General features: G+C 41.6%; 1 protein-coding gene across 7 annotated transcripts in view; it reads right to left on the minus strand.

The window, feature by feature from the left end:
- The window catches only part of syne2b (spectrin repeat containing, nuclear envelope 2b), a 318,216-nt gene that overhangs the window by 187,349 nt on the left and 118,178 nt on the right, over positions 1-12,689 (minus strand). For all 7 annotated transcript variants that reach the window (XM_060925231.1, XM_060925228.1, XM_060925230.1 and 4 more), the window contains exons 47-53: positions 12,474-12,652; positions 8,316-8,631; positions 8,061-8,225; positions 5,862-6,206; positions 5,652-5,788; positions 5,422-5,563; positions 5,156-5,329 (exon numbers count right to left, since the gene is read on the minus strand). In XM_060925231.1, the coding sequence (XP_060781214.1) occupies positions 5,156-5,329; positions 5,422-5,563; positions 5,652-5,788; positions 5,862-6,206; positions 8,061-8,225; positions 8,316-8,631; positions 12,474-12,652 (1,458 nt within the window). The remainder of the gene's footprint in view (positions 1-5,155; positions 5,330-5,421; positions 5,564-5,651; positions 5,789-5,861; positions 6,207-8,060; positions 8,226-8,315; positions 8,632-12,473; positions 12,653-12,689) is intronic.

Consider the following 12,689-nt stretch of genomic DNA (forward strand, 5'->3'; position numbering starts at 1 on the left):
CCATGGTGATCTGAACTGTAGACAGTGATCCATCTGCTTCCAGTTCATGGCAGGGCTGTGCCATGGTGGTTCCCAGGTTGTTCCTGACCATCCGAACCAGTTTCCTTTCAGCTGAGGGTGACAGTTTGGGTTTTCTTGAAGCAAAGTGGCTTGGCAAAGTGACTACACCTCACAATAACTTGCATACAACTGTTTGAGCTGATCTTGGAATTTGCAGCTGGTTAGAAATGGCTTCAGGAGACATCCCGAAGTTGTGTATATCTGCGATCCTCTTTCTCAGATCTGCACTGAGCTCCTTGGACTTTCCCATTTTACTGTGTATTGGCCAATCCAGTGAGTGCTGTAAACAAACCCTTGTTATGAAGGCACAGAGAAGCTACCAGCTGTAGTCAATCATGATCACTAACAGGAAGTTAAGAGACCTCGGCCTTGGCAAGATAAGAGACATTTTGGAAGTTTCAGCTCCTCTGAATTAATAATCTAAGTGAGCGTATGTAAATTTTTGACACTGTATGTATATTTTGACCCTGTGTTGATGTCAGAAAACCCAAAGAAAATGAAAACTTGTGCACCAAATTCTAGTGTTGTGTTTGTTCGTTTTAATTAAAGATACACTACCGTTCAAAAGTTTAGGGTCACCCAGACAATTTTGAGTTTTCCATGAAAAGTCACACTTTTATTTACCACCATAAGTTGTAAAATGAATAGAAAATATAGTCAAGACATTTTTCTGGCCATTTTGAGCATTTAATCGACCCCACAAATGTAATGCTCCAGAAACTCAATCTGCTCAAAGGAAGGTCAGTTTTATAGCTTCTCTAAAGAGCTCAACTGTTTTCAGCTGTGCTAACATGATTGTACAAGGGTTTTCTAATCATCCATTAGCCTTCTGAGGCAATGAGCAAACACATTGTACCATTAGAACACTGGAGTGAGAGTTGCTGGAAATGGGCCTCTATACACCTATGGAGATATTGCACCAAAAACCAGACATTTGCAGCTAGAATAGTCATTTACCACATTAGCAATGTATAGAGTGGATTTCTGATTAGTTTAAAGTGATCTTCATTGAAAAGAACAGTGCTTTTCTTTCAAAAATAAGGAAATGTCAAAGTGACCCCAAACTTTTGAATGGTAGTGTATATGCTGTACATTCTGCCACAGAAAAAGAACAGTTCAAAGAAATTACTGAAAGCCTAAATATTGCCATGACATTCATATCCAAGATGACATTCTTGTCACTGAATGCAAACTTATGACCACAGCTGTCTACGGACACAAACTATGGAACATGTATTATACTAGTCTCTGTTATTGAGCGTTACAACATTAATGACAACGATATTCTTATGATAAAGTCATATACTCATGATTAATAAAATGCTATGCAACTATAAATCACATATGAGCATTTATACAAGCATATGCCAGGAATTAAGACATACTATGCATGCTGTAGAACACATTTTGATGACTTGTGGTGCAGTTGCTGTACAAAAGTCTATGTTACAGAATTAGAATAGATATTATAATGTCTGAATGCATCCATCATTATCAAGTCACATACTGTACTCATGCATAATAAAGTGCTATACAAGTCCTTCACATGTAACTATAACTGAGCACATATACATGTGTATGCCAGGGATTATAAGGTATTATGCATGCCATGTAAGACATAACAGTCAATTATAACATCTGGTACAGACACTATTTTTCATGTTATCATGCATGTAACTAGAACCACTTGTGAGCATTTATGCACGTGCATGTCAGGCATTATAAGATATTAGATATATACAACCCCGATTCCAAAAAAGTTGGGACAAAGTACAAATTGTAATAAAAATGGAATGCAATAATTTACAAATCTCAAAAACTGATATTGTATTCACAATAGAACATAGACAACATATCAAATGTCGAAAGTGAGACATTTTGAAATTTCATGCCAAATATTGGCTCATTTGAAATTTCATGACAGCAACACATCTCAAAAAAGTTGGGACAGGGGCAATAAGAGGCTGGAAAAGTTAAAGGGACAAAAAAGGAACAGCTGGAGGACCAAATTGCAACTCATTAGGTCAATTGGCAATAGGTCATTAACATGACTGGGTATAAAAAGAGCATCTTGGAGTGGCTGCGGCTCTCAGAAGTAAAGATGGGAAGAGGATCACCAATCCCCCTAATTCTGCGCCAACAAATAGTGGAGCAATATCAGAAAGGAGTTCAACAGTGTAAAATTGCAAAGAGTTTGAACATATCATCATCTACAGTGCATAATATCATCAAAAGATTCAGAGAACCTGGAAGAATCTCTGTGCGTAAGGGTCAAGGCCGGAAAACCATACTGGGTGCCCGTGATCTTCGGGCCCTTAGACGGCACTGCATCACATACAGGCATGCTTCTGTATTGGAAATCACAAAATGGGCTCAGGAATATTTCCAGAGAACATTATCTGTGAACACAATTCACCGTGCCATCCGCCGTTGCCAGCTAAAACTCTATAGTTCAAAGAAGAAGCCGTATCTAAACATGATCCAGAAGCGCAGACGTCTTCTCTGGGCCAAGGCTCATTTAAAATGGACTGTGGCAAAGTGGAAAACTGTTCTGTGGTCAGACGAATCAAAATGTGAAGTTCTTTATGGAAATCAGGGACGCCGTGTCATTCGGACTAAAGAGGAGAAGGACGACCCAAGTTATCAGCGCTCAGTTCAGAAGCCTGCATCTCTGATGGTATGGGGTTGCATTAGTGCGTGTGGCATGGGCAGCTTACACATCTGGAAAGACACCATCAATGCTGAAAGGTATATCCAGGTTCTAGAGCAACATATGCTCCCATCCAGACGACGTCTCTTTCAGGGAAGACCTTGCATTTTCCAACATGACAATGCCAAACCACATACTGCATCAATTACAGCATCATGGCTGCGTAGAAGAAGGGTCCGGGTACTGAACTGGCCAGCCTGCAGTCCAGATCTTTCACCCATAGAAAACATTTGGCGCATCATAAAACGGAAGATACGACAAAAAAGACCTAAGACAGTTGAGCAACTAGAATCCTACATTAGACAAGAATGGGTTAACATTCCTATCCCTAAACTTGAGCAACTTGTCTCCTCAGTCCCCAGACGTTTACAGACTGTTGTAAAGAGAAAAGGGGATGTCTCACAGTGGGAAACATGGCCTTGTCCCAACTTTTTTGAGATGTGTTGTTGTCATGAAATTTAAAAATCACCTAATTTTTCTCTTTAAATGATACATTTTCTCAGTTTAAACATTTGATATGTCATCTATGTTCTATTCTGAATAAAATATGGAATTTTGAAACTTCCACATCATTGCATTCCGTTTTTATTTACAATTTGTACTTTGCCCCAACTTTTTTGGAATCAGGGTTGTAGTATGCAAGACTGTAATTAATTATAACCCATGATACAGATACCATACTAGTGCTTCTGCTGTAGTGTTTGTAGCTATATATGGGTCTGTCTCAGAAACTGGGTACTGTGGGGGTACCCCACTAAATATACTCAGTCAATAAACTATACGGTTTTGAATGGTGATGTTGGTTTTAATTTGAAATAAAATGATGAAAGAAATAATACAGATAAAACTAAACCTTTGATGCGAATACTCTATTCAGAATTTGGCAAAAATTCTGCAAATTTGTGGAAAAATGGCGGCTTGATCTGGGACATGATAAATGGTTGACTACATCGCATTCCCTTAAAAAGGTTGTAGTCCACTGAAAAGTCTACAGTTATCACTAATTGTATTTTAAGTTGTCACTTTATACACCTAAGGATTGGTGCGCTCACAGAATAATCATAACCGTAATAAAACATCATGCAAAATATTTCACTGTTGTAACTCCATTTTCCGCAAACCCAAAACCAATACGATCGTGTGTTTTGATCTAAACGGAAAGCCTCAGGGTCAAGGTCACGACCTCACCAAAAGTAGTAACTTAAAATCACTACGCTGTATAAAAATTTAGTTATAAATCTGCGATTTTTTTTTTTAAACGAAAGCTGAAAGTTAGGTATAGAATATGTTTCTTACAGAATATGTTACGATGGTAGCTGGTCTTGTATGAATTTCTGAGCTATAAAATGAGTTGTGGTCTATTTTTTACCGTAGCGTGTTATTTGCGTGCGGGGAAGGACACACATTAACAGTTTGCATGTGTAGAATGGAATTTTCCACTCCAGCAGTTAGAAGTTGATCGTGCTTCCATTTGCGGTCTTTCTGTTACGCGGGTGATCTGTTCGGACGTTATCACTGAAAAGGTGAGTTTTGACAGTTTTATTTTGTTTTAGTCTTGCAGAATAAGGCAATAGAATGTTTCTTTTCATCTTCCTTTCATATTTCGTAGTGTTTGCGTATTTTTGGCCAATATTTTGCAACCATGGTCAATTTAGAGCGAGCTTTTGATAGAATCTACAGCCAGTCATTTTGCCCCGCCCCCGCCTCGCGCTCCGTCCGGTGCGGTAGTGATGTCCCGTTGCTCGCGTGCCGCAGCAGAGACCCGCGCGACCTTCAGCCGGTACAGTCGCTGTTCTTTTACCAGCGCCGTTATTCTCATCTTTCCGGTGTGTTCTTGATTTTTCCATTGTGTCCTATTTCGCCGTATCAAATCCCCAAAATGTATCATATTATTCATATTTAAGTGAATAATCAATTCAGTCATCATAACTTGGCATTTTTAACCCAAGCGATCAAAAAGAGGAAATTTATTCAATATTTTCACTCATCTGTGAAGGAGGGGCTTTAACCCTTCATGATGGAGTTATTTTATATGGAAATCAATTTTACAAAAGCATTTGAATTGTAATCAAAAAATTTTTCCACAGTGGAGGCCAGATAAAGCAAGATACTATCTTTATTCTTATTAAACATGACAAAAGAAACATTGAGTGTTAGGTAAATGCAAAAAAAAAAATTTTAAAATTAGAAAATTTATTTTTTGACCATAATGTCCCAAATATGAGACCAGTTTCTGAGACGGACCCATATACACATACCAGCATTCATACAAGCGTACGCCAGGTATTATATTATGTATGCTATATAACGCATTGTTAAGCATGATGTATACCTCATTCATCATAAGTATGACCTGAAAATTAAGCAAACGGAATTCCAAGTCACCTGCAGCCGCTGCTGAAGTTGATTAATGAGCGTATCTGCATCCTTTAATGCATTTGATCCGTCTCTCTCCAGCTTGTTGGCAAGTTCTTGACCCAGACAGTCCGTGAGCAGCTGCTTATGTGACACTGCCACCTGCAGGTTCGTATGCAGTACTGCACCTTCCTCAATCATCATCTGAGGGAGGAAAAAGAAAAAAAAAAAAAAGGTTTTCATTACATCATAGCTCTGCAGTAGTGTAGTTTAGCGCACACACTGTGCATACAAACCTGAATGGTGTACGCCGAGTCAGAAAGAAGTTGTGAGCGTGTTGACTGGGTCCAGGAACACAGGGCCTGCAGTGTGTCCCTCATACAGCGCGCTGCACTGTCAGCACAGTCATTCTGTCCTTTGGATAGCCTGGACTGCAATCTAAAATGACGCAAAACAAATTACACACGTTTCTTCACTACTGTTAGGAAATGTTGTGATAAGATGACTGGAAAATGAATTCTGGTACCTGCAGTACTGTTGGGTCACTGTGTCTACAAGAGAAATTACATTAGAAGGAAGGTCTTCCTCAATGGACATCATGTGTACAGCTTGGTCCAGATCATGAACTTCGCCCTCGATTGCCTTGAGCTCATTCTCACAGGTCTAAATAAACGCAATGAAGGTGAGACTGTTGGAAAAAAAAAAATCTCCATAAACACTTAGATATATTCAATACCTTCAGGATATTCCAGTTTTCCTGCAGCTGGCTGATATTCTCCTTTCCTTCGACCAATCCTGGCCATTCCTGTGCTCGGAGATCATTCAGAATGCACTCAGCCTGTACTCGGAGACTCTCCGCTCTTTCAGCTTTCTTCGATTCAATGTCAGCCAATCTAGTCTCACAGACAACAAGCTTCTCCTTTATTTCCTTCTCAGAGGCCGCACAAAGGTCATGGAGGTGGGCGGTTTCTAAAGTCAGTGCATGACGACCCCCTGGAGTGCACAAGTTGATCAGGGCGTCTTTTGCTGAGTTGAGCTCTCTCATCTCTCTCTCCTCCCTCTCCACTGTCCGAAGAAGAGCCTGAAGACAGAGAATCATGATGGGTGGGGGGGAAAACCCCCCCAAGCAGTTTTGTTAATTAAAAAAAAAAAACACTCGGACATGTTCACCGACATGTTGCTCTAGTTTTATGTCAATGGATTCCCTCGTTTGACTGCTCAACACTTTTAGGGTGTATTCAGACCAGGATAGTTTGATAGTTCACTTGCTTTGGTCCGAACCAAATTTTTTTTTATTTTTTCATTTTGGTGTGGTTCGCTTTCACACTGTACATTTTAGTCTCGTCTCGTCTCGTCTTCTTCCGCTTTATCCGGGACCGGGTCGCGGAGGCAGCAGTCTAAGCAGGGAAGCCCAAACTTCCCTTTCCCCAGACACCTCGGCCAGCTCCTCGGGAAGAACACCGAGGCGTTCCCAGGCCAGCCGAGAGACATAGTCCCTCCAGCGTGTCCTGGGTCTTCCCCGGGGCCTCCTCCCGGGGGGACATGCCTGGAACACCTCCCCAGGGAGGCGTCCAGGAGGCATCCGAAAAAGATGCCCGAGCCGTACATTTTAGTAAGCGGACCAAAATCTGTCAACAAAGCTATGCGCCCTGAGGTCGTTCAGCTATTGGTCAGAGACGACACGCGCACAAAGCGTTAAGTTCAAAAGTAGTCATGTAGGCTTTCCGTGCTGTTATTCTTTTTAATGTCATCAAAGCTATATGTTTTTTCCAGTTTTTACTGTTTTCACAATTGTGCGATTACTATGCTGTTGTACAAGTAATTTATCAACGACGACGACAAAGGGCAAGGCGGCTACGGAGGATAGCGCTGATGAGCGCACATCATGTTGTGACAGTTCTGGCTCTTCACGCAAGTCGCTAGTACCGCCACTTTTTGAAAGAATGTCCCTGATTTTAATGTAGGTCTGACGGAGTTTCTTCACTTTTAGCCGACATTGTTCTGGGGAGCGCGTGAACCCCTTCTCCTTCATTTTCTCACTGAATACAGCAAACACGTCGGCATTTTTGTGTGTTCTCTCCAAAAGCTCAGATATGTGGACATCTGCCCATATATCCACAAGGGTACGCGTTTCTTCCTCGGCCCACGTTTGCCCCCTACTCATTTTTTGTACTCTGTAGTCTAGCCTACCACTGGTGACTGAACGATTGTTGTAAGGTTCCCTTGACAACCGAAACAGTGTTTGCACTTTGCGGTGGAGTGTCAAGACTCTGTTTCCCATAATGCTCGACAAACAACGGAAGCTCCCGAGGTACAAAAAAGCAAAACTGTCAGATTAGGTCCGGTCTGCTTTCACACCTCCAAAAGATCCGCACCAGGGTTCCTTTGGTCCGGACCGAGTCCGACCTTGCAGCTCGGTCTCGGTCCGCTTGTTTGGTCCGGACCAGAGTTCGGTGGTTTGTATTCAGACCAACCCAAAAGGTCCAGACCAAGGGAAATTTGGTTCGTTTGGTCCGGACCAAACAACGTAGGTGTGAATACGCCATTAAAGTGATTGAAAAAAATGTTCTCTGATCAAGTGCCATTGTAACTGCACAAACAAAGTCCTTCAGGAAGACACACAAGGATTCACTTCTGATAGGAACGTCAAAAATAGATCTTCAACCAACAAATGAACATCTGGCTCACGAAACACATGACAAATATTTCAAGATCAATGTATTTGATGTTTCAGGGTGGGGTTTTCCTTGAACTAAATGTTACTAGAACAGGCAGTGACACCGTCTACTTTACCGTGCGTATGATTTATATGAGGTGGATTAGAAACAACAGCATGTAACAACAGCAAAACAATGTTTTTGCTTACAAGCGTAAACATATTGAAAGTTTGGTGAAGTAACCTTTGATTGTCTCAACATTTTCATCTTATACAAACCTTTAAAGTGTTAATACAGCCCTGTAACCCATGGCGATCACTCGGCAGAGCTGCAAAAGCTTTGACTTGCTCTCTCAGCCAGTCCTGAGCAGCACTGTGCTGCTCCACCAGTTGAACGCAGTCTCTTTCTGTGCGAATGCCCTCCTCTAGGTTTTCACACAATTCCTGTACATACAAAAAAAAAAAAAAAAACTCAAATAATAAATTCTCCTCAATGCTACAGAAACTGCAAACTAAATGCTTCATGAATCCCACCAGCAAGTCTCTGATTAACCCAGGGACACACTCCTCCATGGCTGTCCAAGACGGATCCGTCCAGCTTGGGTCCCGTGTGAGCTGGCTCATTTCTCGTCCCAGGGCTCTGAGAGCAGACAGGGTAGGGCTCAGAGACCTCGCCTTGTCGAGAAGAGACGTAGCCTGCTCCACTGCATGCCTGCGGTCCCCTAATCCGGGCCAGGGGAAGTGGCGAGGCAGCGCTGCCGTCTGCTGCTTCAGCTGCTGCACACGAGACTCAGTCTGCTGTCTTTGGCACTGACAGGAAACCAGACGCTCCAACACGCTCCTCAAGAAACTGAAGACGAGAAAAGATTTTTCGTCAATAATAACGTCACTCTTAAGGTTTGCTATGCAAATACTGAGCATGCACTCCGAGTTAATTCCATAACTGCGGTGCCATTTCTGTGGCACTAATATTACAATTATAAAATACACACATAAAACAAAGGTGAAGGGCATTTTAAACAAAGATCTTACGCATAACACATAACCTGGAAATATAATCAGTAATATACTTCAAAAATATTATTAACGTCTCAAGCGTCTTTCGTTTCCACAAGTGATCTTTTACAGGTAATCAAACATGTTCATTTAAGCATCTCAAAACATCCACCTGAACACATTCACCTCGAAAAAACATTTGGCATATTCCACAACTTCCAAATGTTCACCAGGAATTCGAAGTTGGAAAATAATCTAAATTTCCTGAAGATTATGGGAAGAAGGAAATTAAGTCCTTTCTTTTTTTCCCCCGAACAATATTGTGATATTGATTCATGAGGTCACGTTGAAAATACAACCGTGGACTGAAAGTAAATTACTAATTCGAAAAATACATTGTCAATCAATATAGTCATGTCCTTAATGTCATCATGGCGTTAGCATAGCATTAACAATGCTAAATAATAGAAGAATATCAACTTTATTGTCTAGAAGAATGACCCAAAAAGCGAATTCAATCTTCCTGGTGTCTAATTTGCACCCTAAAATTGAATAAAACAGTTAAAATATATTGTTTTGCCCAAGTTCCGAAGGTTTGTTTACATTTCACTTATGCGCGCTTTCACCACCAGGGGACCGTCGTTGTGACGTCATTCAAGACAAACAGACCGGGAGCAGCTCTGTGTTTACTTGCGAACCGAGCACGCGTGTACGGACTTTGGTCGTGAGAGGTTGCGTAAAATGTCTGAAAGCGAGAGCGATTTTGAAGTAGGAACTCTCCAAATTGAATGTCGAGAGGTGAAACCATATATGTATGACCCTATGGCCGTTGCGAAGCAATCGGTGAATGCAGCTCACTGGTTTGACCGTGCGGCCTCGGAATCGGACAGCGACTCGGCCGACTCTGATCGCGGTGACCCCGGACCTCAACAAGACTCGCGCCCAAACGATTTATCCTGGTAGTTATGATAAATTCCTACTTTCATCGTAATACTAAATAAGAGCCCTTTTGAAGAATAATTAAACCGCCCTCCCGAGTGGATCTAGATAACGATTACTGGACAGTGCGCCGGTCGGCCACATTAGCCTGCCATCCGCGGCATTATACTATTTATAGCCGACTCTAAACGAGGAAATATCCCTTTGTCTCATTTCCACAATGATTGTACAGGATCCCTCAGGATTCTTGACTTGTCAATTGCAAGCAAAAGTAAAAATGTTTACCTCCAATCTTCTCCTTTTTGCTTGAGTGTTGCTGCTCCGTTTCTTCTTTGACTGCTTGATTTTGTTTCACGTGCACAATCCACTCTCTCCGCCTCATCTTCTCTTTCGGAAAAAGCCAACCCTATGGCTTCATGCGCACAATCCACTCTCTCCGCCTCGTCTCCTCTTTCGGAAAAAGCCAAGCATCTGGCTTCACGTGCACAATCCGCACAATCCACTCTCTCTCCCTCGTCTCCTCTTCCGGAAAAAGCCAACCCACTCGCTCCGCCTCTTCTCCTTTTCCGGAAAAAGCCAATCCACTCGCTCCACCTCTTCTCCTTTTTTGGAAAAAGCCAATCCACTCGCTCCGCCTCTTCTCTTCTGGAAAAAGCCAATCCACTCTCTCCGCCTCTTCTGGAAAAAGCCAATCCTCTCGCTCCGCCTCTTCTCCTCTCTCGTAAAAAAGGTAAAAACTTCTTCCTGAACCGGTCCCGTTGTTACAGTTCAATGCACAACAATAAGGCATGGGGGTTTTTCTTTGGAAATTCCTGAACGCACGTCTGCACTCAAGCCGAACGGCAATGCAAGTAAGCGGAAGTGGACCAAACTCAAGCGGTTTGTTTGGCTTAAATGACATCACGCACCGAGTGATCACAAAAATCGCCGAACAGAAATTTGCCACGATCCGCGCTAACTTATTTTAATTATTACTTATTAACAATACTTCTTGTCTTAAAGAAGTCTGGAGGAAAGTTGCAAAAATTCTTGATTTTAATCCTTTTTTAAACAGTTCATCTAGTGTGTGGTACAATCCATGTTTGCGGATAGGGAAATCCTCACTCTATTGGAAAGAATGGGTACAGAATGGTATTCTAACAATAGGCCATCTTTATGAGGGGCAAGTTCTTAAATCTTTTGCTGACCTACAGACTGAATTTCATTTACAGAAACGTAACTACTGGAGATGCATGCAAATACACAGTCTCTTAAAGAACACATTTACAGGGGTGATAGCGTTCCGGCGCGCCGCGCCAGATTTCCGGCGCGCCGTGGCTGGGGGAAAAAAAAAAAATCTAGTTCGCCCATTGTCCTGCGTCATTCTGAGATGCGCAGATAGACAGTAAAGCGAATTCGGAATTCCCTTTACTGTCTATCTGAGCATCTCAGAATGACACAGGACAATGGGCGAACTAGATTTTTTTTTTCCCCCAGCCACGGCGCGCCGGAACGCTATCACCCCTGCATTTAAGACCTCATCAGCTCCCTTTAGTGCAGACACCCCCTCTCAGATTATAAAATGATATGGAATGGGGCATGAAGCATCTGTATACTACTCAATGCTGTTAGAAAAACAGCACTCTATGCTTGCATTGAAGGCAGTATGGGAAAGGGATCTAGATGTAACTTTTTCAGATGACGAGTGGAAAGATGTAATACACAATTTAAAGAATTTGGCACGAGACCTACGCACAAGACTTGTTCAGTTTAAAATAATCAATCGGATGTACTGGACTCCTACTAAACTTTTCAAAGCTAAGCTGACAGCCGACCCAATGTGTTGGAAATGTACAGAGGATGGGACGTTAATTCACATGTTATGGGGTTGCCCCAAAATCCAGCAGTTCTGGACAGCTATTCATGAATGTATAGAGAAAATTATTGGCGAAGAAGTGCCGTTTTGTATGCGTTTATTTGTACTAGGCGACCCATCCGTTGTAGAAGATTGTCTCCCCGCTGTCTATGCAGAGTGGGTCCAGACAGCCATTATGCTTGGTAAAAAACTTATAATGCAGCAGTGGAAATCTGTACATGCACCTTCAATCACAGACTGGCATACTGCCCTTGCCACGGTGGCAGCATATGAAAAAGTGTCTTTTGACCAATTGAATAGACCAGACTGGTATTACTACAAATGGCGTGGATTCTTACAATATATAAATAACACTGATGGTTGAGAATGCTACAGACCCTACTGCCACCCCCCCTCCTTTGCTGTGGCAAACGTATGACACTCATGTAACTCCCTAGTGCGACCTCCCTCCTTTTTTTTTTTTCTTCTTTTTGTTGTTGTTTTTCCTTTTTTTTTTTTAGGCTATCAACGTGTTAATTTATTTATTTTATTTTCTATGTCATTGTTTTCTTTTTTCTGTGTTAGAGTGAGTGTTGTTTTGTGTAATTGTGTACTTTTTGAATTTTTGAAATCAATAAAAATGTTAATCACAAAAAAAAACAATACTTCTTGAGACCAGAAGAAAATTAGAGGGTTTAACATATAAAGTTTCAAATGTGCATAAAATGAAAACCCTTGCCTCTGAACTTTAAGAGCAAAATGTAGCCATTGTTTTTTTTTTTTTACTTTGAATGCTAAAATGTGTATTTTCTTAGATTTGACGTTAAAATACTGAAAGAAAATAAGGTTAAAATAAATTAATTGGCACCCTAGATACAGAATCATCCACATATTTGTTAATTTTGCACTTTTGGTTTGCAGACCTGTGTAGCTCTTGAGCGTTCTGGAGAACTCCTTTCCATTCTTCTTCTAAGGACTTCAGGTTCAGCACAAGTGCGTGTCTCGTTTGTTCATCGAGCTCTTCCTGACCACACAGACACTCTGCTGTTCTTTTTAAGGAGGACATCTTGCAGTTTCCTTCAGGTCGAAGGCTCAGAACAGCCTGAGATATAATATTAGTCGATATTACTCTGAGACAC

The sequence above is a fragment of the Neoarius graeffei genome, chromosome 7 (assembly GCF_027579695.1).
Source record: "Neoarius graeffei isolate fNeoGra1 chromosome 7, fNeoGra1.pri, whole genome shotgun sequence".
Taxonomy (NCBI): Eukaryota; Metazoa; Chordata; class Actinopteri; order Siluriformes; family Ariidae; genus Neoarius; species Neoarius graeffei.